Source organism: Epinephelus fuscoguttatus, linkage group LG13 (assembly GCF_011397635.1).
Source record: "Epinephelus fuscoguttatus linkage group LG13, E.fuscoguttatus.final_Chr_v1".
NCBI lineage: Eukaryota > Metazoa > Chordata > Actinopteri > Perciformes > Serranidae > Epinephelus > Epinephelus fuscoguttatus.
Window position 1 is genome coordinate 31,376,092 of NC_064764.1, and position 26,147 is coordinate 31,402,238.

The 26,147-nt window shown below is 43.2% G+C and overlaps 2 protein-coding genes across 3 annotated transcripts; both read right to left on the bottom strand.

Moving 5' to 3' along the window:
- Positions 1-2,266: 2,266 nt before the first annotated feature.
- si:ch211-218d20.15 (uncharacterized) lies at positions 2,267-8,638 on the bottom strand. The gene is made up of 7 exons (XM_049594214.1): positions 8,223-8,638; positions 7,824-7,942; positions 4,623-4,751; positions 4,403-4,505; positions 2,963-3,081; positions 2,715-2,860; positions 2,267-2,630 (listed from the first exon to the last, which is right to left on the bottom strand). The coding sequence occupies exons 1-7, from the start codon at positions 8,281-8,283 to the stop codon at positions 2,522-2,524; spliced, it is 786 nt and encodes a 261-aa protein (XP_049450171.1). The 5' UTR covers positions 8,284-8,638; the 3' UTR covers positions 2,267-2,521.
- A 2,297-nt stretch (positions 8,639-10,935) lies between these two features.
- Positions 10,936-25,837, bottom strand: med14 (mediator complex subunit 14). 2 transcript variants are annotated; one of them, XM_049594434.1, is made up of 29 exons: positions 25,199-25,837; positions 24,636-24,662; positions 24,424-24,529; positions 24,151-24,324; positions 23,886-24,015; positions 23,271-23,399; positions 23,004-23,111; positions 21,944-22,076; positions 21,661-21,811; positions 21,442-21,553; positions 20,218-20,343; positions 20,019-20,097; positions 19,504-19,663; positions 19,189-19,380; positions 18,811-18,945; positions 18,643-18,719; positions 18,354-18,514; positions 17,868-18,014; positions 17,330-17,574; positions 16,828-17,097; positions 15,423-15,672; positions 14,828-14,950; positions 14,448-14,624; positions 13,910-14,148; positions 13,596-13,775; positions 13,310-13,417; positions 12,186-12,311; positions 11,877-12,066; positions 10,936-11,724 (listed from the first exon to the last, which is right to left on the bottom strand). In XM_049594434.1, exons 1-29 carry the CDS (start codon positions 25,372-25,374, stop codon positions 11,651-11,653), a joined length of 4,305 nt encoding a protein of 1,434 aa, XP_049450391.1. In that variant the 5' UTR covers positions 25,375-25,837; the 3' UTR covers positions 10,936-11,650. The 2 variants fall into 2 exon arrangements, with proteins under 2 accessions (XP_049450391.1, XP_049450392.1); XM_049594435.1 differs by lacking the exon at positions 14,828-14,950 and having other exon boundaries at positions 25,199-25,835.
- Positions 25,838-26,147: the final 310 nt, after the last annotated feature.

The window sequence follows — 26,147 nt, forward strand, 5'->3', positions numbered from 1 at the left end:
GTCAGAGGAAGGATTCACAAGGCAGTAATCATGATATATATTAACCCTTTCAGTGTTTACATTCCTCTTTAATCATGAAAAACAAAATTTTTAAGTTATTTTTTATAAATATGCATGTCGGGTGGTCATCATGCATTTAAGTTTTCAACTGCTGATATATAAACCAATGAAAAAAATGGATGTACTATGTGAAACTATGCAAATATATATTATTAATGCTGTTAAACTAGAATGTTCACATATTTTAACATACTCCAGTGCTACTCAATGCATGTGCAAAAGCATTGAACCTTGCTTCTGACTCCTCCGCCCCTCCCCTCTCTTTCTACACCTCCCCCTTGGACCCCTCCTCCCTCATTCAGCTCCCTACTCTTGACTCCTCAGGCCCCAGAAACACCTCCCCCTGTTAAATGTTCTGCTTTTCAATGAGTGCACTTGCTTATTTATCATAGGGTGCAGCCCCCAATCCCAGCAAGTCGTCCCACCACCCTCAACCTTGACTTTAAAACCCTAAAAACAGGGGTGGAAGAAGTATTGGCATCTTTTACTTCAATAAATACCAATACAACATAAAGTCCTCCACTACAAGTAGAAGCCCTGCACTCAAAATCCAAGTTGAGTAAAAGTACAGAAGTAGTAACACCTAAATATCAAATGTAAAAGTGGTCTCTCTATAACTAAATATTTGTATCATGACGTTAATACTAATGTATCACTGCTTACCCAACGTTTGGGTGTAGCTAGTCGAGGTAGAAATAGTTTTAATTTTTAGTTTTGAGTTTGTCACAGCTCAAGTTTCTTAGGTTATGTTTGTTTATTTTTTTGATTCATGTTGTTTCCTGTTTTACTTTGAAACTCACATCTCCTCTCCTTTCAGAGCCCTTCACTTCCTGCCCCTTTTGATGACTTCACCTGTGTCTGATTGTCTGTCCCGCCCTGGGTAGCCTCACCTGTGTCTCGTTATCTTTCCCCTCACGAGAGTATATAGTGTGTGTCTTGTTTTCTCTCAGTGCCACTTAGTCTTAGCACCTTGTGCCTCTAGCGTTCCAGCCTTTTATTTCACTGTGTTTTCTTGTTTTTTTTGTGGATTTAGCCTGTTGATTCTGCCTCCTCCTCATCCTTTTTGGATTTGTTTGCCTTCACTGATTGTCCCTTTGTGTACCAAACCTACAGTTTGACCAGTAAAAACTGTGTTATTTTACCTGAACTGTCTCCAGAGTCGTGCGTTTGGTCCACCAGTTTTTAGCTTAGTTAGTTTGTAGTAGGTTAATTACGCATTAATGTTTTTTGAAATATGCACCTCAAAGGTGTTTTAAACTGAGTAAATAAAACAATATTTTTACTCGGGGAGCCTCTACATGGTGGAGCCTGATTGTCTATTGTCTATTACTTCAGTTTAAACTGTACAAATACAGCTACATCCTGATTAGTGCAGAGAAGTACATGACATCACTTCTTTTCAAGCTGAGTCCCACCTATTTCAAACTAGTGAGAGGAGCTCAGACAAAAACACAAACACAGGAAATTGTTGCAGGAGAGGGAGTTGAGCCAGGAGACGAAACTTTTGATTGACTGGTCCATCTACGTCCCAACCCTCACCTATGGTCATGAGCTCTGGGTAGTGACCGAAAGATTGAGGTCGTGGATACAAGCAGCTGAAATGAGTTCCCTCCGTGGGCTGGCTGGGCTCAGCCTTAGAGATAGGGTAAGGAGCTCAGACATCTGGAGGGAGCTCAGAGTAGAGCCGCTGCTCCTTCATGTTGAAAGGGGTCAGTTGAGGTGGTTTGGGCATCTGATCAGGATCGGGCACGTCCCACTGGTAGGAGGCTTCAGGGCAGACCCAGAACACACTGGAGGGATTACATATCTCATCTGGCTGGGGAATGCCTTGGGGTCCCCCAGGAGGAGCTGGAAAGGGTTGCTGGGGTGCTTTGCTCTGCCTGCTGCCTCTGAGACCCGGCCCTGGGTAAGCGGATGAAAATAGATGGAGGGATGTTGCAGAAAGTCTTGTGTTCATGTTGGAATCAATCGCTCATAGCTGCATCAGAAAATAGGTATTGCGGGGCCTTTAATGTTGATCTTTCACTAATGATACTTTGTTTTTATGAGGGACAATGTAGCTGATTTGACAGCTAATCTATATGTTGTTATAGCAACAGGGAGAAAGCAAACACATTTCCCTATTGCATCCAATTTTATTATTCCACTTTAGGTAAAAAAAAAAGAAGAAAGGAACGGAATAATAACAGTAGTTTTAACAGTAGTGCAAGGAAGGATTCAACAAGGTTACATTCATTTTCCAACAACTGACTCATCATAGGGACTAATATGGGTCACATTCAGGAGGACAATATAAAAACCTACATGATTTGTCAATGAAATCCCACCATCAATCAGTTGAATCAAATTGTGTAGCACCTTTTCACAGTCTTAACAACGTCAGTTCATTTAGAAGCTCCTGGAGAGACCCGGTGCATCAGACGTCAGGATTCATAGACACAGAGACGTTGGTTGAGGTGAGTCAGGACAGGAACTGAGAGATGAAGGTCACGGCCTGGTGAAGGTCTTCTGTCAGCTCCTCCGGCAGCGTCAGCACCACTGACGTTAAGCTTTGAGTTAGTTCCAATATCCTGCACAGAGAAGCAGCATATGGTCGGTATCAGATTGTTGCTGCATTAATCATCATCAGCGTCACATTTTGGATTTTGACTCACCAGTTAATGTAGTGAGCTGCCAGCTGAGGTTCATGCCTGGAGCCTTCCTCGACCACCAGAGACTGTTTCATCTGTTTGAAGTTGGCCTCGATGTCTTTCTTCATTTCAGAGAAAGCCTTAATTCCTCTGAAAGAACTCAAGACTTGCTGCAAAAAAAGACATCAAAGTGTGTAGTGGAATAAAAACATAGAGGTTGATGAATAACAGAAAAGAGCTGAAACGTGATAGTTGTGATTTATTCTCCTTACATAAATAACCGAGAGCTGGTGAGCGATGTATTTATGACTCCCAAGGTGCCTGATATCTTCCTCTAGCTGTTGACTCAGCACCAGGAGCTGGTTCAGTTTGGCGATGTGGAAGAAATATTCTGCAAAAGAAGCATCAGCACATTAGTTAGGAATGTTTTTTAATAGTAGGAACACCCACTGTAGATGATTGGCATAAGGATCAGAATCAATCATTGTTGCTTCAACTACAAGGCATCTATGTGAATATAAAAATGCCAAGAGAACATCGACACCACCAGGAGAAGAAATATTTAAAAAGGACCAAAAATAAAGCACTCATTAAGCAGAATAATCCTCAAGACTGTCTGCAAGTACAACACGTTTTTGTATTTCCATCTGTGGAGTGAAACTATGGAACCATTTGAATGTGAAGCTCAAGAAATGTCCAAATATAAGCCAGTTTAAAAAGAGGTATAAAGAGATGATTTTCACAAGGTACAAGAATGAAGAAGGCGTTTGACTATCAGCAGGTGTTTACTCTTTATTCATTCATTTATTTATTGCCATGAGTGACGTGACTAAGAACTCAAGGCGTCAACCTGGCCTCCAAATTCCCCGCATCCCAATCCGATCGAGCATCCATTGGGCATGCCGATACCTTACCTCACGACCCACAGGACTCAAAGGATCCGTCAACAACGCCTTGGTGCCAGACAACACAGAACACCCCCAGCGGTGTCTCCATGCCTCAACAGGTCAGAGGCCCCATCACAGATCGGACTTGGCTCTGATCTGTCGAGGCATGGACAAAGGACCTCTGAGGTACTGGTTTGTCCCAGAGATGCTCAATCAGATTAGGATCTGGGGATTTGAAAGCTAGGTCAATGCCTTGAGCTCTTTGTCACGTTCCTTGGACCATTCCTGAGCAGTTTTTGTGGTGTGGCAATCAGTGGGGCTACTTTGTCTATCTCAATGTTTAGGTGGGTGGAGTGCGTAAAGGGGCATCCACATGGATGTCTCCCAGCAGAACACTGCATTGCATGCAGTGTACATAGTTTGTGTATATGTGCATAGCAAGCAAGACATATCTGTCATGATTGGATAAGGATATAAAGATGAGATTATTTTTTGAAAAAGGTATATAATTCCTGAATTCAGGCTGGCATAAAATCTTGTTTCGGGCATGTCCAACGGGGAGGAGACCTCAGGGCCGCCCCAGGACACGCTGGAGGGATTACATCGCCCGGCTGGCCTGGGAACGCCTCGGGGTTCCCTCGGAAGAGCTGACGGAAGTGGCTGGGGAGAGGACTGTCTGGGCTTCTTTGCTGAGGCTGCTGCCCCTGCGACCCGGATCCAGATAAGCGGAGGACGACGAGTACGAGTACGAGTCTTTTTAAATCTATGCACAATCTGTCCATATGCTTCTTGCTCCTGGCTGGATATACATTTATATTCAATTACCGTCCATTGGCGGCCTCTCCAGCATGTCCACCGGGCTGCCTTGAATGAGGAACACCTCTACACGAGGAAACATCACTGACAGGCCCACCATGTCCAGGTAGTCCTGAGGAAACACGTAAACCCTCTGATTTCTGGTACACTATGTAACACGAATACTCTGCTATTCAACAGCATGCCATAATGGTCCTGTTTTTTTTAACACTATCATTGGATGTGATACCTCCAGCTGTGGCATAGGCTTTGGTAGATGTTCAAGGCACTGCAGCATCTGGTCGAGAATCTCTGATCCTTGAGCCTGGAAAGTGTCGGACTCCTCTGGGCTGCAGCCTTGTCCTAACTGCTCCTGGAACTGTAACACAGAAACTATGTATAACAATGTCACGCATTAATGCATTAATGGACTTAAAACCTTTTTTTCAAGTCTCGGCATGTTGGGACACATCATGATTAAACTGGCAATGGCTTTCTCACGTCTAATGCTACATTTGAGTGCCGTCGTAAATGTCAGAGTTACGATATGGGACAGGATCACAGGGACACGACACGATGTCAAAAATGTAAATAGGTCCAGGAAAATATGAAGTTGTCTGAGCCCAAAATGTGTGTAATGTTCACAATTAATTAAAGAAGATAATGCAAGAAGAAAACTTGTGAGTGCCTGACCTAAATGTGACTAATAGCACCGTAAATAATCTCAAAAGATTCAAATTAAAGGCAACAAGCAGAGTCGATTCCTTAATTTGTTTTGCTGAAGTGGGGATTTTCAGTCGATGGGTTTCCAATCAAGCAGCAAGTGGTAAATTATGATTTAAAAAAGATTTAATTTGCTTAAAACTAAAGAAAAACTGTCGAAGAACAAATTAACGATGATGGAAAAGCATGTCAGAGTCCTAATTGTAGTTGTATGCACATTCATTTGCAGCCCATTATCAGATGCATGATGTATGGCCAACATTAGCTGATATAATTAAGGTGCTGCACACCCAGTGCTCATTGACTCCTGTTTAATGGCTGTGTGTTGTGCACTGGTTCATACATTAAACTTCCAGTATGCCTGTTTAATTGCTTTAGTTCTGCTGATGGAAATGCGCATGGGGCTAATTAGTGCTTTGATGGAAAACGTGACCTTTACTTTACTTAAAGGGACAGTTCACCCCAAAACCAAAAATACGTATTTTTCCTCTTACCTGTAGTGCTGTTTATCAGTCTAGATTGTTTTGGTGTGAGTTACTGAGTGTTGTAGATATCAGCTGTAGAGATGTCTGCTTTCTCTCCAATATAATGGAACTAGATGGCACTCGGCTTGTGGTGCTCAACACACCAAAAAAAATACATTTGAAAAACTCAACAGCAATGTCTCTTTCCAGAAATCATGACCTGGTTACTCAAGATAATCCACAGACCTTGTTGTGAGCTGTTTCATGTAGGAACTATTTTCTTAAACTACATCAGCCGACTGTATCACCACACAAAAGGAAGCGTGCATCCACTGCTAGCTCACCTAGCATCATTGGGCTAGCTAACGTTACAGCTCAGCCGACATCTTGCGCTGTCATGAGCACGAGCCTCTCGTCCATGAGTAGATGCACACTTCCTTCTGTGTGGTGCTACGACTCATGGGTGTAGCTCAGTAGAAAGAAAATAGTTCCTACATGAAACTGCTCACAACAAGGTCTGTGGATTATCTTGAGTAACCAGGTCATGATTTCTGGAAAGAGACATTGCTGTTGAGTTTTTCAAATGTATTTTTTGGCGCTTAAAGGAACATTGTGTAAGATTTAGGGGGATTTACTTGCATCTAGCAGTGAGGATTGCAGATTGCTGCTAAAACCAGCTGAAACTTCTGGTTTGATTCCTCCAGTGTTCATTGTTCAGGAGAGTTTTACTGAGAGCTGAATTATCCACAGAGGTCTCTTCTTCTCCAAAACAAACAGACCAGGTGATTTAAACTGGTAAAAACACTGAAAAGAGCAGTTTCACTTCAAAAAACAATGTTTCTTTTATGCTATTAGGCATGTCGCAGACGAGGCACCAGCCCAGCACCTGCTGATGTGCACTTGTGTATTTTCTCTGATAACTTAATGTGTGCACACGTTGTTTCTGATCCAGACACTCAGGAGGTTTTTACCAGGAGCCAAATTATCCGCAGAGATCTCTTATTCTCCAAAACAAATGGACCCAGTGAGGAAAAAATAGGGAGTGCTGAACTGGGCTAAGGCACAACGAAGTAAGTTTTAAGAAATAGCTCACTCAGTGTAAAAGTCCATGTCTCAGGCAGGCAGTCCAAAAATGCATCTGAGGCACTCTGTAGTAAAAACTCTTTTATTAGTACATGGATAAACCAAGGCATTTCAACTAGAGAGTCTTCATCAGGGTGACGAAGTACATGGCTGAACTGTTCATTTTCTGTCTTTGCTTATCCTGTTGAAGGCCTATCCCAGCCGATGTTGGGTGAGAGGCAGGGTACACCCTGGACAGGTCACCAGACTATCACAGGGCTGACACATAGAGACAGACAACCATTCACACTCACATTCACAATTTAGAGTCACCAGTTAACCTGCATGTCTTTGGACTGTGGGAGGAAGCTGGAGTACCTGGAGGAAACCCACACTGACACAGGGAGAACATGCAAACTCCGCACAGAGGGGCTCCCACACCCTGGGTCTGAACCAGGAACCCTCTTGCTGTGAGGCAGCAATGCTAAACACTATACCACTGTGACACCAGTTTATAATTTTTAATAAAGGATTTTTAACTACAGTCCGAGTGCCGTGGATGCATTTTTGGACTGCCTGTCTGACTTTTACGCTGAGTGAGCTGGCCAGTCGTTGTTTTTTATCTGTAAATGGACACGGTGATTTAAACCGTTAAAAAAAAACACTGAATAAAGTAGTTTCACCTTGAAATTCTGTGCGTTTCCAATGCTACAGTGGCTGATGTTAAAATGTGAATGGCCCTATCTAGAGCCAATATTTGGTTTGTTTGTTTGTTTGTTTGTTTGTTTGTTCTGGGCCTCCGTAGAAACATGGTGGTGCAACAGTGAGGACCCTCTACCTATGTAGATATAAGCAACTCATTCTAAGGTAACGAAAACACAATGATTCTTATTTTCAGGTGATTATACACTAAATAAAACATACTTATTATATTATATTCCATTTCAGCCAATATATCACCCTAAATCCCGCACACCGGACGTTTAAACCAAGTGCCATCTAGTTCCATTATATTCAAGAGCAGGCAGACATATCTCCAACACTGGACAGCTCACACTGAAACAACCTAGACTGATAAATTGCCCCTTAAATAAACTAGACTGTCCCTTTAAATTCCACTTAACAGTTACATCAAAAACTGATGAAAACTAAGGGGAAAGTAAAGGAGATTAATGGCTGGTGGGGGGGGGGGGTCACTCTACCTGCTGCATCTGTGCCCTGATGAGAAGGTCCAGCTGCCCACAGAGACACAACATCTCCAGGCCCACCTGCTCTGGACTCAGGTGGACAGGCATCAGAGGTCTCTTCACCTGTAGCTCCACTGACCAAATGACAACCAACAATCAGTCTGACACCTCCCCATTTTCCATCCTCTTCACAACAAACACAAACTCACAAGAGCAGCCTATTAAAACAAGCTGACATCCAGCCTACAGGTCCCGGGCAGGATGGAGATGTATAAGGGCTGAAGGGGAGTGGTCAGTGTGTTGAAATGAGCTGGAGCCAATTCCTGCAGGGCGCACTCCACCAACATGCAGACACCAGAGAGATGTCAGTGTAACTGCTGCTACAGAGCAGGATGAAACAATGCTGGGACTTACCTTTGAAAGCTTCATGGTAAACGCAGGGCTGACAGAGCGGCTCTGATGTCCTCACTGCCATATCTGACCTGTTATTATCACTATTATTCTCCTAAATGCGTCCCGCTGGTGACAGCCATAAGAAGCTCATAAAAGCAAAGTCAACAGCCAAACTGAGGCCATAGACGGAAAATAGATGAGGGTCTATTTATTTATCTTATTGCATCTGGTCGGTATCTAACGCAAAGTGGTGCGTTCGAGTGTCACACGTTCAGTCAGGGTGAATAAAAGCCCGCACGGTGTTTCCTCAGCCCTAATTCTTCATTTCCGTGCAGGTGTCGATGCTCAGGCAGAAAACATCCTTAACACCGAGAGGATCCATGTCGCTATGTGATAAAACACACACTCACACAATGTCCACGCCCTTTGCAACAACAGCCGTGCAGTCACAGTCTGTGATTTGCAGTTTTGAACGCCCCCTCGCCCCCCCACACACAGACTGAGCCTCTCAGAATGATGTCATGTTTTAGGGATGAGGACCACAGCATCACTTGGTGAGGATGCAGAGCTGCTCTCTGCAGGTCTAGCACGACAAAGACACACCTGAGTGAAGTGGAGGGAATTGAATAAGTACATTTACTCAAGTGCAACTGTCAGGTGCTTGAGTATCTTCATTTTATACCACTTTATACTATTTTTTTTAGGGATTTCACATCAGTTAATCTGCAGATTATTCTTTCAGTCTATATAGTATAAAATCTTCCATCTTACCATCAGTTCAGACCCACAGTTATTCTGTTTACAATCAAACCGCAGAATAAAAATCTACACTATATCAATGTTCATTAGAGAGAAGACACAATATGAAACTAAACGTGAAGTGTGAGTGTGGATATTAGAAAAGATGCTGCACAACTGCTTTTCTTTCTCAACTTTGATCATTTCTGATCCATTCATGAATTTATTCATTAAAGTTTGTACGTCAAAATGTCCTAAGATTTAGTTTTAGTACATCCTCTCTGTATATATTTAAGGAATAGTATCCTTATATTTATTGTGTTTTCGGATAAGTATCTTTGTCCTTTTACTTTTTCTTTTTAAAATAATTCTTGCAAACGCACAAATAGAAACCTGACACATTTTTGAATCCGCTCCTGCACTGTCATTTGAGCATCTGTTATTAAATACAAATCTTTGCAAACCCCCAGAAATAAAGGACAGGGTCAACTATATGACAGAAGCTGCCTCTTATGAGCCAGTGACGACTGGGATGATTGACGGGGCTCAAAGACCAATCTGGGGGGATTTGGGGATTTATTTTGCATTGTCTGGGGGCCTGCAAGTGTGATTTTTGTTATGTCTTGCCCTGCCTATTTTTTGTATTTATTTGATTTATTTTTTAACTAGGGGCAGCACGGTGGTGTGGTGGTTAGCACTGCCACCTCACAGCAAGAGGGTTCCTGGTTCACTCTTTGCAGAGTTTGCATGTTGTCCCTGTGGCAGCGTGGGTTTTCTCTGGGTACTCCGGCTTCCTCCCACAATCCAAAGACATGCAGATTGGGGATAGGTTAATTGGTGACTCTAAATTGCCGTGTGATAGTCTAGTGACCAGTTCACGGTGTACCCTGCCTCTCGCCCAAAGTCAGCTGGGATAGGCTCCAGCCCCCCCGCGACCCTCAAGAGGATAAGCGGTTAGAAAATGGATGTTTTTTTTTTTTTTTAACTATTTTTAATTTGTTTATGAATTTAAATGTAGTTACTTTGTTTCTTTGGGCAGACTGGGACTGGTGCTGTACCTCTTGTATGGATCTTTATTACCCTTTTTGTATTGTACTTTTAATTTTGTCAGTTGAATGTCTCATTTGATGTGTAGAACTGTCACATACCAACCTAACCAAAATAAATAAAAATTAGGATTATATATATTAAAAAAGATAGCAAAAAAGATCTTTGCCAAAAAAAAGGACAAATCACCTTTTTTTTTATTCAAGCACTGCAGTTAAGGATAAAGGGAAGTAGTATATGTCTAATTTTGTGCAGAAGCAGGTTGGGTTAATCTAAATTTTGCCAACAGTTCAATGCAAGTATAACGTGATAAGACAGGATTAGGTTCAGTGTTATATTTTAAAGTTTGTAACATCAGAAATGTGGACTCTCACGCAAGAGATCTTGACTCACTGAGACAAAAATAAATAAATAAAAGATGGATAAAGTTAAGTAGATAAAATGTTTGTTGCAATTAAGTCTTTACAAATTCAAATCAAAGATTATTTAATGACTTTTATGCTCTAAAATTAACATTTTAAGACCTTTTTGGGACCTGCAGACACCCTGAACGAAGCACTGATTACATGTTAATGCAGGTGCTGGGCTATTACTAATTACCAGGAATAAACTAAAAAGGCTGCATGTGCTTGCAACTTATACACGTCCAGTTGAAATGGTTTGACATGATGTACCCGCTGAGGTGGCATTTAACAAAATAGAAGAGCTGAAAGAAGTCAAGAGTAAAATATGAAAGCAGTTGGAATGTCACTGTATAGTAATAATGACGATGACATATATATATATACATAACAAACTGGAAGGGGCTATTTTTTTATAACATATATTTATATTTGTTGCCACTACGTCTGTACTTGTGTTTAAGTAAAACTTTTGCAGCAGGACATTTACTTGTCGGAGTATTTTTATATTGTAGTATTGCTACTTTTCTTCAGTGAATGATCTAATCCTCAAAGCACAAACCAACTCTGGGCTTGGTTTATTAAATAACAAAGTCAGACAGGAAGTCTCAAATCCTTCAATCAGGACTCAAAATGGGTCTTAATAAAATACAACTGGCTTATAAAGTTTGTCACAGTTTTACAGTATCCAAAGAGAAAGTCAGAAATAAAAATGCAGAGGTCTCGACAAGGTAAAGGCAGGAAAACATTTAAATAGTGTGCTAAGGAATATATCTCCTGATACTATAATAGTATCAGTCTGGCGTTACAAAAAAACAAAACAAAAACTGAAGACAATTCTCTAGCAAAAATCGAACTCACCTGATTCTTTCAACACTCAAATATACAACAATATACATATTTTCGTAAACAACCTTAATTTCAATAGATAATCTTGTTTACAAGTGCATCTGGAGGAAAAATAACATTTATATCCTTTTGCATCAAACGCCCCGCCCTGTCCCTGTCGTCCATAATCTACCTGTGAGCTCCTATCAAGAATAAAGACTGTGGTCCACGACTGTACATATTCAGCTCCCTTTCATAACAGCTATTATACATCAGGTCGACAGTCCAGTGGCTGAAGCAGAGAAGACACATGCTGGAGTTTGACATCTTGGGACCACATTTGTTGCTCTCGTTTTCCTTCTCGGCTCAGAGACGAACGCCTCCTCAGTCTCAGTGGGACTCCAGTTGAGTTCAGGTACTCTGAATTTGTTGTTTCTACTGACGGGTGCCGTGGGGTAGAGTCAGGTTCGCCATCAGCTCATGAACAGACGCAAATATCGTACACTCACCTAAAAAAAAGAAAAGAAAAAAAAGAAAATACCCAGTGTCAGCGAGTACAGATAACAACACTGATTATTCGACTGAAACCACTTTAGAAAATTTGATACAACTTGTTTTAATACAGTAAATTATTCAGTGTTCATCAGAGCGTGAGTCTCACCCTGTCTGGCTGGGTGCAGCTCATTAAACCTCTTCAGGATATTAGAGACCATGAGCGCTGCGGCCCCAGAGGAGCTGTGCTGTCTGGGGATGTCAGCCTGCTGAGTGAGGCCTGTGGCCATGTCGTACACAATGGGCACAATAATGCTCACTGGCTCCTGGGGCACTGGGATACGCTGGGTCAGCTGCAGCTGTGAGACAGACAAAGATAAACACAGAGTCAGGTTGTTTCAAATTATGCTACACAAGTATAAATATGACTTGTGTTGTAGTTGTGGAGAGAGACCAGTGAGGCTCCACTGGGACTTACGAAAAAGAGCATCTTGGACTTGAGCACCACAGCGATGGTTCCAGGAGGGGCAATGGGGGGAGCACTGGGAGGGATGGTGAGGCAAAACTGGACGTTCCACTTGAGCTGTGCAGCCTGGTCAGGGAACTGCAGAGAAAGGCAAAATGTACGAGTGTTTCCCATCTGACTGTCAATAAAAAATATACTACTTGGGCTCTGATGCAGTCGCCTCTCTGTCAGTTGTCACCACTCTGTCCCGCCCACAGCACTAATTGGTTACACCTCTTAAGTAAAAGCCTATCAACTCTGAAAGGTGCAAGACAGATTGATGCTGCTCTGGACAGCGAGCAGAGCTGTGTGGTGAACATTAAGGCCCAGACACACCAAAGCAACATCAAAGAACTAGTGGCGACAAAAACCGACTGTTGCATCGCCTGTGTCTCGGCCAAAATGTTGCAGTTGAACACCCTGCAAAGACGACAGCCAACAGCCAACTAGCATGTGAGTGCTGCACCTGCCTGAAAGGAAATAACTCTCCATACCAGCAGACAGCGATAGTCTGTATTTGTCATTCAAAAAGGGAAACCGGACGACTGGCGGAACTGATTTAAGACGCTAGTTAGCAACCTGATGTTGAAAGAACGAATGATATTTACCGTATGCTAGCTAACAACACAAACAATTATGAACTGTTTCTGCTGAAGGGCTCCTGACTTTACTTTGCTCACTTCCAATTCTTTTCTCATGCATGAAGCTGAACTACCAATCAGAGAGATTTCATCAGAGCTAACTTGAGCTGTATGAATTAAAGATCTGTAAGGAGTGGCACCTGGACGTGGGTGAGATATGTGACCAGATTATCTTAGTTTATAAAAATGCAACAAAGTAATGATTTAGACATTTTACACACTAGACATTTATAACATGGACTTGCCGATGGACATTCAACCCGCACTGAACCCATTCATGAGTCAGCTGTCACTCTGTTTGTCTCTGTTGTTTGAGACTTACATCTGCAGTGCAGTTCATGCACTTTACTGATAAACCACAGAATTATACAGCGTAACAGTGGTCTTAGTGATCATAGGAAGTTTTTGTTTTGCATCAAAACTTCAACCCCTTTCAAAAAAGAAACGGCTACTCACCAGTTCCAGCTTCATGATGCGCACACAGTCCCTCAGGATGTTGGTGGGCGCCCCCAGCAGCTTTGTGAAGGCATTTAGAGTGTTGTATTTGAAGGGAGGACCAGCAACCTAGAAAGTGGACAATAGAAGATGAGTCAATGGGATAAAATGACACAAGTGCACGTGTTCCTGTGAATGCTTAAAGTCTATCCCTGTTAAATTGGTCTTCTCATCAAACTCTTCAACTGCATATTCATGTGCATCAAATTTATGAATTAGGCTTCAAGTGGCTGCTGCGTATTCTTACCCGTGTCTCAAAGAACTTCTCCAGCACCTGAAGCTCCTCCTGGGACCAGGGACCTGTATTCTCTGGAGTGACTTTGAGCTGCAGTGTCTGATAGTTCTTTGGGTTGAGAGCCACACGGCACTTGAGTACGTCCGTCTTAAACATGATCACGCCCGGCTCGTTAGAGTTCACAATAGATAACTGGACGAGAGTTGACAGAGTAAGCGAAGTTAGGGGAGAGCAGAGCACATGATGTAATCTGAGGAACAAAAAAAAAAAAAAAAAAGGGCAAGGACTTAAGTCCCCAAAATCAGGATAATCTGTGCACCACTTACGTTGGCCTCCTGCTGAATGATCCTTTGTAGGTGCCGCCTCATGATAACTGAACCCAGAAAGCGCTCAAGTGGCGAGCAGAGGTAGCTTCCTGCCAGGCCTGGCACCAGGCAGGGAGTGGGTGAGGGGAGCAGAAGCACATGCAAGGCATTGTGGGTGAGGATGGTGGGAATGGAGGCAGCCCAGGGGCGCTGAGGTAGCTTACGGGGTGGAGGCATACTGGTAGGCATGACTTGTGAACCTGAAACAAAGACAGAGGGAGAGAGAAGCTGAAGAGAAGCACTCAAATATTTTTACAGATCAGAGTCCTGCATTGGGTTGGGTGCCCATCGGGTGAACGACAAAAAAGATGATCTGCTGCTGGCATTTCGTCTTAATTTTACTTCCAGGTTCGGTTCTGCAGTGTCACCGAGTTTGTGCTATAGCTTGTTCACCAGAGAGCACTGACAGGTTCAAGATTCAATACTTTATTTCCATATAAGCATGGACGGTTAGAATTAATTTTTCAACTCTAAAATGTCAAACACAGTTTGTACTTACTGGTCCCGGCACGTGGAGAATGAGGGTCGGGGATAGGCGAGTGCAGCGATGGGTTACCAGGGGACATGCCATGGATCCTTGCCCCAGGAGAAGGCCCTGAGACCTGGGGTGAGCCTGGCCACTGGCCCCTATGGCTGGGAGACACCATGGCATATGGAGAGCTGGGGTCCAGAGCACCTAGGGTGAAGGAGAGACCGCGGTGAGCGACACAACAACTAATGTTACAACACAGATTATTACACCACTGTGTGCCCACTAACAATAGGACATTTGTCATATGCTTGCTAACGTCTGCAGCCTAGTGAAGATGTACACTTCAGCCCATTCCAGCCCTTTTGTCCAGCAGACCAGAATCACCACCACGCTTCCCTGCTGCTTACCGTGGGGACTGGCAAAGCTGGTCTGGCCCATGGCTATGCCCAGAGAAGACGGAGACGGTGTGGGCCCGAAAGGAGAAGGTGCCCTCAGAGCTCCACTAGGGGAGCCAGAGGCATGGATGTTCCCTGCACACACACACACATACACATACCAAAGGACTCGTCAGACTCTGAGGTTGACAAGTTCTCCCCACACACACTCACTCACTCATGTACACTCATGCTAAAGCAGGGCGGAAGGGCTGTAGTCTCTGGCTGGCGGGCTGAGATGGAGAGGAATGGAAGGAGCAGGACTAAAAGCATGCTTTGTTTCCTCTCGGCTGTGAGGCGTCTGCATATGTTGCATGAAAAACAACCGATCTCATGGTTTCACAAAATTAAAATGGGCACACATGGTTGCTCTTCCTCGTTCTCGGTCACAATCACACAATTTGCTCTCGCAACAAAACAACAGAAGTCAGCAGGGAGGTTGATGGCAGTGATGTGATTATTTGTCGGTCATAATCCTGTATGGCAGCTTGACAAGCTCAGATGATACAAGCAACACCGGATATCATTCACTCACACGTACTTGGACAAAAACCATGCTTGATAATACCTGGTGACTGAGTGGGCATCATGGATGGCGAGGGAGTTACGTTAGCGTGGTAATTAGGCGGCGGTGAAGTGAGAGGAGGGTAAACACCTCCTGCACCCCCTCTCATTGTCTGTGGCTGCGGTTGAGCTTGCAGCTGGTTCATCAGACTATCCATCACGTCTACACCCACAGGTGAGGGTGGGTTATCATCTTCATTGACAGAGCGCCTGCGAGCATCCTGATTACTGTCTACAAACATATTCAGGAATGTCTGGAAAGAGGAAAGAGAAGGACAGAATTTAATGTAAAAAAGCTGAATTAAAACAATTGTAAGACTGTATACCTGCAAACTAAGTTTTTCCACTGGTAGCACTGGTGCTCCCCTCTGAACATTTTTGGTGTCAATAACTTATATTTTAAAGGGGACAAAGTCATGTGCATCCTGGGCTGTTCTGATGCATTTATGGGTCATAATAGGGGTGGCTGGTTTGACCAAAGAGTTGCAACTGACAGCTAACTTTATGTAGAAACATGAGGCGCTGCCTAAGGACGACCTGAAAAGCACATTTCACAGGTTTTGCAGGTCACACTGGTGCTCGAAGCTACAAAATTTAGTAGCACTGTCTCCAGAAATAGTCTAAGTGGTCGCAGTCTGGAGTCTTTTATCTTGATGACTCTTGGAATCCAGTTGTATTTTTTTTTATTTTGTGCCGACTAGAAAAAGGACCTTTCCAGTTCTTAACAGTGAATCTAAAAGGTTTTCACACTGGGGTGATGACAAGGGAAACATGTAGTTATCTTATATCAGCATAAAGACTGAGAGCAACCAGTCTGGTCTGAGATGCCAAAATCTGCCACCACCTCTAGAGCTCATTAATTCATACTTCAAGTATTCTTTTAATTAAAACAAAAACCAAAATGTAAAAACTGTAAAAAATGTGTGGCTTCAAGGGGTTACATGCTGGAATATTTCTTGGTCTGGTGCAGTGACTTCCTGGAGTTTACGCTAATAACCTGGCAATCTCACGGTGATGACAAGACTCCAAAGGAGTGACTGTAGAAGTGCTGGCAGACGTGTGTTAACTTTGGACAGAGCCAGACTAACTGTTCCCTCATTTCCAGTCTTCATGCTGAGCTAAGCTAACCAGCTGCTGGCAGTAGTTTTATATTCACTGTACAGACATGAGAGTGCTCTCTCGTCTAACCCTTCACAAGAAAGCAAAAAAACTATATTTCAAAAAAAGTTGAGCTATTCCTTCAGCTCATAAACAGTTACTTAAATTCATAGATGTCCATTCGAACTAAAAGTCCAGGATTTTTTTGTCAGGAAGTTTAGACAGAAACTTCAGCTAAAGAGAAACGTATCCCTCTCCCCATATTAAGTCTGTTCATTGACACCTTTACTGTGCCGCTAAGTCTGGCATACCTTGAGCCCAGGAGCTGGGTAGAAGCCCTCTACAATCTTCGTGTTGTCAAATAGACTGTAGGCTCCGTCTCTGATGGCGACCACACCACGGCTGCGGCAGTAGATGTCGATGCAGTACATGTTTCTGAACGCCAGGCGGATGTGTGTGGGTGACTGGGGTAGGATGGAGAAGCACTGATAGGCAGTGTTGGTGCGCTGGGTCAGGCCCAGCATGGGCACTGTTGGTAGCTTGTTAATTGCATTTAGAGGAGCCTGTGTGTCAGAGAGCACCTGGGGAAGATGATAAACAGAAATGATAACAAGGAAATTACACAGAACACTAAAATAAAAGAAGGGGGGTGTGTGTGTGTGTGTGTGTGTGTGTATGTAGTAGATGGTGTGTGAAAACTTATTAGGTAGTTTAACACAATAAATGAAACCTTAAAAGTCACTGGATGACTTGATCCAGATATAACAAGTGCACATGTTGCAGCTACATTCTCAAAACTGTGCTACTGTGTACCTGCAGCAGCTGCATCACGTTTGGACTCTTGTTGAACATCTCTTGTAGCTGATGGAGGATGATATTGTGGCAGTTGGAGCAGCCAGAGTTGGGCCCCACAGTGCCCAGGGCGAGGTGGAAACGCTGGCTGTTGGAGTTCCACTGGATGGTGACGGAGCTGCCCTTTGTGGTGCCGTAACACAGCACCAGCTTACGGTAGTTGTACAGCCGCACCTCTGAAAACAAGCTCAGGTATGATGGCATCTCTGAAGGGAAGCAGTAACAAGGTGCAGCAGTATTAGACTGGAGTGTTTCTTTAAGGGCCTTATCTAACTGTAACTCTATTTCTACACACACAACTTAGACTTACAAAATCACACCTGATTGCTCTAGTTTTTTTCAGCACAAAGGCAAAACCAGGCTGATAAATCAAAGTTTGTTTTACTTTGCCAACTCCACTGCACATCCCTACACCCGCAGCAAAACAACCAGTGACATAATGATTTAAGATGAACTGACTTTCATCAGTCATCAGCTGTACAGATGGTTACGCACGTACCTGGCAGTGCTCGAGAGAAGTTGAGGACACACTGATACAGCTGACTGATGGCGTTCCAGTCATTAAGGAACATCTCCACCACCTTCCGCCCGCCCACTGGCTCCGACAGAGGGTTTTCGTAGGTCAGATACACGTGCCGCGTGGAGGCTAAAGCAGGGGACAGATGGCTTTGTTTAGATGCAGGGCCGTGGAGTAGATGCAAAGCATAAATGTACATAATGTTTAATGCAAAATATTCTATGACAATGAATTTGCTACACTGAGAATTTTCATATCATGTGTGAGTGTGTTGATTTTATTAATATGTTTAATGGTCTTACTCCACTCTCAGATTGTGACCTAATTCTAGGGTGTCATCTCTCTTACAGTTCCTATTTTCTTGACAGAGATTGTTCATCTTTATGAGGGTTTCATGGACAAATGAAGCCAAAAAAAATAAATGTAAATTTTCAGTGATGAACTTGGAACACTGTATGTGGCGTTCACCTTGCTCCTTGCTGTGTGTGCTGTTCAGAGGGCAGTTGGCCAACATCAGTTCAGCCACCCATGTTCGGTTGTTCCTGCCCTGCAGTCGGAAGGTGCAGTCCAGTAGGGACCGATCTAAAGCTCTCCTGGTCTCCTCTCCTACACCTTTACACGGAGGGATCCTGCAAGAAGAAACAATTACACTGCATAGTCACAATGGTGTTGGTGAAGTTGATCATACTCTGAAGAAAAAGTACATTTAGCTATCATCGTGTGTGCATATATTCATGCATGTGTGCTTGTGACTTACTTTAACAGACGAATGGCATGACTGCTTCCATCTCCCTCCACTTGGACACCCTGGTTTGGGATCTCCATGTTGGACAGCTAGTCAAAGACAGACAAGACAATTTAAGTGTTAATGTTTTTGATTCATCTATGACTGGCATGATGATTAAAACCAAGCACTGTGTCTTACCTCTGTTCTGAGGCCAATGAAAGGCATGTTGGTGTCGCACATCGCTACTAGGTGAGCCAGCTCTTTGTTGAAGGCACACATTTCTCCGGACCGCTTAGGCTTCTTTGGCTCCGAGTCCCCCTGGTCCCCAGATATCTACAGAGCAACAGAGACAAAAAGAAGTGGATTAAAGGACACGAATGTGTATTAATTCACCCCACTGGGCATATAGGCTTTTACTTAGCAATGGTTTGTCTCACATTCACATTTGAACATCTGTTTGAACCTCAAGGCCAGCACCACTAAATTCTTGTGTGATAAAATATGCTGCATTTCATAATAAACAAATGAATGTTTGGTGTATAACTACCCCAGTATAACTACCCCAGCACTGACTACCTTTCTCTTAGTCCCAGGTCGAGCCCCTCTCCCTGTCGTGTCCTGAGCGAGGTGTTCTAGGTTGGGTTTGAAATGCTGCAGGAGCTGTGCACACATGGGTCCGTCATCTCCTTCCAACTGAGACACAGACAGGAAGGAGTACTTGTACTGCAACGCTGTGGGACTGCCAGGCACTTCAAGCATTTCCACCAACTACAAAAAAAGAGACAGAGTGTGAACAGAGGAATTGGAAAGATCGTCACTGTCGTCATCAACCCTCTCAACACTTCATTTTGGTTGAGCACTTTTTAGCAATATAATGACTGAGGAACTCACAATGTAGTACTGTGGAAGACGTGTGAGCTTAATGAAGAGTTTCTGTTTGGACAAGCTGCCAACGGGGTGGGACGCCGAGTTGGACAGGTGAAGGACATCAGTGCACACAGTGGGGAGGTGCTTCACAGACTGTCGACAGCGCTGCTCCCCCAACCAGAACCTTGCCAAAGAGAGAGAGAACGATGACATCTAAATGACATCTAAGTTGCAAGAACTCCCAGATTCATATCTCATACTGTTACTCATAGCATTCACAGTGTTTACTAGTGCAAGACAGGCAATTCAGAGCTGCGGCAATCTCTCTCAACACTCATCTTGCCACCTGCTTAGCCAAGTGTTGCTACTGACAGCTATTAGTCAATTTTGACAAGCATGAAGCAGGCGTCAGACTCTGGCATCTACTGGTGACTCTGAACTGCCCCTGCCATCTTTCGCCTGTGCCAAAGAATACTTTATACAGCCAGCTGTGAATGGACATGTTAATAGCTATTTAAAAATTGAGGAGGTGGACTTACTTCAACTGTTGAAGCCAAGATATGATGCGCTTCATATCATCGTTAATGGTCTTTTCAATGTCGTCCAGCATGGACTGATCTAGAGAGAACACACCAGGGTTTTATGTTGAGCTGAGCATACAAACCAAAACCAAGGACAAACACAATAAACAAAGATAAAATAAAAACTAGTCATGAGTTTGTGTTTGCTCTTACTTACCTAATCCATACAGCATGGGCTGAAACATGCCGGAGTGCAGGTCTACAAAAATGTGTAAGCACTCTGAGCGTCCACAGGGCTCAAGTATTGGGATAACAAGCGTGGGTAAAGCAGTCTCGATGAATGCTGAAATAAACAAACAGACGCTTGAGTATCTCTTTTGCAGATAACTCAAAACCATGGCTACAGTACGTTTACTGACAGAAGGTAAATGGGAGATGCATGATGGAGCACATCTCTGTAAGCTAATGAGAATTTTGTACATGTAATTCATCATAATTAAGAACAAGAGAACATCAGATGTTATTCAGGGTTAAAACGATGCTGCCTGCATCTTAAACAATGCCTCTTTTCTCAACTGTTGTGACTGATAAGCACATGGTTGCTGCTGCTGCTGGAGAGGACAACACTTGTTTTCTGTGTACTTGCTCCATTTATAGCTAAGAATGTGTTTAAAGCTGGGGTGGGCAGTTTATTTTTGGCATCAGAGTAAAAATTTTCCAACAATATTTCACCACATTGTAATTCAAGTGTTCGGAGCAAACACTTGATTTCTTCATCTCCTCTTGACTTTGTTTTCAGGCTTAAGAAAATCTAGCCTGTGATGGGAGACTCTGGTCATCACAGGTCATTTCAAATGCAGAGGTACATGCATACCCCTTCTGTGAAAGCCTGATTTAATGGTGGAAAATCCTACAGAAGAAGTTGCTATTTTAGCATTGGTGACATGTTTACATTGCAAAACAACCCAAAATAGGTAGACAGACTTATCAAAAAGAGAGTCTGACAATAATTAATAATATTAATAATAAATAATAATTAATATTAGCAAAGCATTTCAGAGATGGACAGAAAATGTTGCTAATAGTTTAGCCTTCTGCTAACCGGAGCCTTTGGCTATTCAAGTTCATGTTTACATAGCTAGCTAGAGCCTCGAATCACAGTATGTCATCTCAAAGGGCTTTACGTGCTCACAAGTTTGCAAAGAAAACAGGACAGAAATTCTCATATAATTGCAGCTATATAATTGCATCAGGATCAAAATCGTGATCAAGATGATTAAAATGAATTTCTAGTACTTGTGCAGGTTAACGTATGCATGCTTATCTGGTGGGAGGGGCTTAGGACAGAGAGGGGAAAGCTGCAGGGGGAGGGCTGCAGTGAGAAAACTGCCTACCCCAGCTTTAACTGAATTAATGAAGAAAAAGTTGAGGAAATACTAACAGTTGTCGCTGGGATTGCTGGTCTTTAGGATGGCCTTCAGTTCCTGTAGCTTCTGATGGGACCGGGCGTGCACACTGTCAATCAGAAGTTTCTCCACTGACAGATGGTCAATCTAAAGAATGAGTACGAGACAACAGACATTATTAAATTAGAAGAAATTTGTGCAAAAAGCTAAACTGCCATATTCTTTAATACACTGAAGACATATGTCCGCCTTACCTTCATAGCTCTCTCCATTAATTTGGAGTCACAGGCAGGGAGAGGAGGCTCATGAGATATTTGTAATGGCTTAGATCCATCTGATTCATCAATCTTGATGGTAACTTTGTGTACTGAGGCTGTACCTGTTTTCCTACCCAAAACCTGTTGGCTGGAGGAGCAAATTAAAATTGTGTGAGTGCATTCTACCCTTTAAAGCTCTGTGTCATCATTTAATTTAGCAGATTTTTTAAGAGAACACTGTGCTGGGATATATGTGTGAGAGCAATTCACAAAGTCTTACTTCCAGACGGTGAGCGTGAGGTATTTTGCAGGCACATATCTCTCCTCCTGGACCAGGTCACCCCATCGCTCTCTGATCAGCATCAGCGTCTGAGAGTGGAGCACCTCTAGCTGCAGTGACAGACAGAAGGAGTCTGGAAACAATGCAGTTAAGGAAAAAACAGAGTGTGGGAAAACACCACATCCAGGTGAATAGAGAATTTTTTAAAAAGTACTATACACATCCTTTAATTAACATTCAAAACACACTCACACACATATCCCCAAGACACATACACTTTGTTGGTAAAAAGGGGTGTTTGTGCGCGACACAGACTGCTCTTTGACACGGTGAGCTGCATTGCTGGCGTTGGTGGGGGAGAGGCAGAGCAGAGATCTACTGATTAGCATTGTGATTAGCACAGTCGTGCTCATCTCGCATGCTTGATCAGGGTCTTTGATATTAGCATGAATGCTAACAAGCTGTTGTGTCTCTCCACACTTTACCACAGACTGATGAGTGATAGGCCTCTGTCTGTCTGATAAGAACAAATCCTCTTCTTTCTACAGCATATGCAAGGGTTATAATGGCATGATGAATGACAAATTATCCATGCCTGACAATACCAGTGTTAGGTGAATGATTAATATGTTGACATGCATTTTGTAGGAAAAATAATGAAGCAATTATTTCACAAAAGCATGGACACATACAAAAAACCTTTCAGTTTCTTAGTATAGTGTTAAGAGCAGTTGGAAACACACGTCTCCATAAGGAATTCATGACACCTCAAATGACCTGACTGGGTGACAGGTTGTAGTGAGAACAGTGCTGCCCTTTCCCTGTCAGCAATAAAAGGTGGTTGTGTTGTTAAAGAATGAAAAAAGAGGCGATTAAGAAGGATGCAATTCTGCAGCTGGGTTTCTCATTGGAATGCTGCGAGCGTCCGCTTGACCAGTCAATACTCTATATGCTCCGACACACACTCCCGCCCTACTGCGGTAGTTCACATCAGACTGGGACTCAAGCCAAGAGGTTCTGTGCAGGCCATACGCAAAATGCAAAAACGAGGAAAGGATACGCAAGCAGTTGTACATGTCCTGTAGGGGTTTTTCATCTGCACACAGACGTGCCTGGACCAACTCGTGGATGAAGTTCACCTGCAAACTATGGACCAAGGTTCGGCCATCTGTCCACATAAGGAGGAATGGGGGAGGAGCGTGGGAAAGGGGTGACAGACAAACCAGTTAAATGTGAAAGGTAAAAACATTAACAATTAAGTATATTGTCAGTCAGCTTGTCAGTGGTACCCACTGTGCTGTATAGCAGAGCTGGATGAGTGACTTACCTCCAGTTTCTTTGTCCTCCACCAGAATCTCCAACTTCAGCAGTCTCCAGGGAATATCAGGGTCATCTCCCATCACTGTCAAAGTGGCCTCAAACTCCCCTTCCACACGAAACTTTACACGCCCATTAGCTACACCAAATACACACACAAGCAAGCACAAAAATAAGATATTCTCATTACCGACATGGCTGAAAACAAAGTGTTAAAGGTCCAGTGTGTAGGATTTAGTGGCATCTAGCTGTGAGGTTGTAGAACTGAAACTTCTCCCATTTGTCGGGCATGTAGGAGAACTGTGGTGGCTGGCGCGATAATGCAAATGGCCCTATCTAGAGAGCCAGTGTTTGATGTGACCATTCTACGCTAGAGAGCAACATGGTGGACTATGCGGAAGAGGACCCACTCCCTGGGTAGATACAAATGGCTCTTTCTGAGGGAATAACTAGAATGTGATTCTTACTTTAAGGCAGTTATAAATTGATGAAATTATAGTTACATATATTATATACCATTTCTACCGATAGATACCACTAAACACTACACAATGTACATTTAATTTAATTATGAAAAAGATTATCAGATAAAATATATCATCACAGATTTACACAAGCTGCTTACCAACTGTGAGATTTGCTAACTGGGGTGGTAAGTCTGTGGTTACAAGGCGATGTCGTAGAATCTGGTTTAGCTGGCTCAGGGTGGTCTGCTTCTCAACCTTTGTGATGGGGTCTGGAGGAATGATCTTATCCTACAGAAACGGACACAGACACAGAATCAAAAATGGTGACAAAAGTTGTTTAAAGCCAGTCATTTGATCTCTAATCATCTTTACATATAGATTAGCAGTGTTAGCACAACGAGAAAGCAGGTATAATAGACTTACTCGTATACATGTCGGCAAGCGTGGGTACGTTCCTGTAGTGAGAACATCAATGGCAAAGGGGATGGCGAAGCTGGGCAAACGAGCATGTACCAGGGCATCTCTGGCGAGCGATGCCAGCCTGTCAGCTGTGTCCACAAACAGGATGGTCTGCTGATCCAAGAAGCTGGAAATCATCTGTCACCATGGATACAATGAAGAAAAATAAGAGCAAGCTGATTTGAAATGTGTTATCAAAATCCACCAAAACAGGAAGTCAAATCACACACAACTTACCGCACACTTCTCAACTTTCCCCGCATTGCTCGCCCACTTCACCAGGGCTAGCAGCCGCACAAATAGCTGCCTGGTGCGACTGGCAAACTGGACGATCTCAATTTTCCTGGAAAAGAAAGAGTAGATAAAAGTTAAACAAAAGTTTGCTTCACAGGATGAGCCGCTAAGGGAGTGAAGATTTGTGAATGAAAGGGAAGGAAGCATAACGTTACCTCTCCATGTCTGTTTTTCTGGGAAGTCTGCAAGAAAAAACATTAAAACATTACTCACTGCTGCTATTATCTTTATCCTCAAGGTAGAGCAACAGTCCTAAACTCTGTGTATCCCTGTCTGAATCAGCTTTGATTACTATGAATGAAAAGTTCATCTTGTCAGTTGGCAGCTGGTGACCAAGAAGACAAGGATCTGGCTTGGGGACAGCAGACTGCATCAAATGGTCCACCATAAAACCACATAATTATCGCCACACATAAACACTCATCTTGAATAACAAGCCATTAGTTATAACTTTAAGATCCTCAGATAGATGAGGATGTGTTGTTTACCTGTACGCCCCCTCACGTAACAGTAGCTACCTGTGCTATTATTTATTAGGGCTCAATATGGGAATAATATAATATGGGGGAAAAAACTTCTCCAAACTTCTAAATTGGTCCCAACTTGTGGTCCCGTTAGCTTTTATTATAGAAGCTGGAAAAAGAGCATCATTTGAGTTTGCTAGCATTAGCCCGCCGGCTAGTTAGCTTTGAGGCCTACAATGCTAATCGTTACTCACAGTTCAGCCAGCAGGGTAATTTCATGGTAGGTCCTCTGGAGAAGAAACTCAATAAGCAGGCTCAGTCGGACCCCCTGTGTGGCCGGTGCCCCGGGCGGTGGTGGCTGTGGACCCGACACAACCGGACCTCCGAGTGGGACGAGCTGCCCATCTGACCCAATCTGCACCGGAGCCATTTTACAATGACGATACAGGCTAGTTAGCTACGGCGATGTACCCAGCTCCTACAACGGACAACTATCGAGTTGTAGTGGCTAACTCCTCGTAAAAACACTATCTTCGCAGCCTCACAACATTTCTTTCACCAGACGAGCTTCTCGGCACGGACTTGGTTTCCTTGTTCGTCAGAAAACTCAGCAAATGGTCCAAATTTGGTAACTCATTACGGAGAAGGCTCAACGGCGCTCTGCCGCCATCTTTGCTGTCGGGAATGCCTACCACAGGTCCGGTGGCAAAGAAAACCCAGACAGGAGCCCTGAGGAGCGAGAGTCAAGAGTGTCTGCTCATTATGGTGTCTTGCGACAGGTTACTGGTTGCCAGACTGGTTTGAACTGGGACCAAACTGTTTGTTAAATGCCAGGTTAATAATGCCTGTATGTTAACAGGTTTAGCTTTCTAGCATCTAGCTAACCGTCACTTATTCATCAACGCGTTCTTCAATCTGTTGCCCTGGTAACAGATGAGCAGTGGTTGACAAACGTTACTCAGATTTATTTATTTATTTATGTTCATTTTTAAGAAAAAGTAGCAATACCAAAACTGAATAATACTTGAATAATACAATTAAAAGTTTTATTGAAATATATATATATACACACAGTACCAAAACAAAAAGTATTTATTATGCAGAATGTCCCATTTCATAATGTAAATTATTGCAATATAATCTGATAAATGATGTATATGTTATTGTTGAAACTGGTTATGGTGGGGCTAATTTTAATTACAT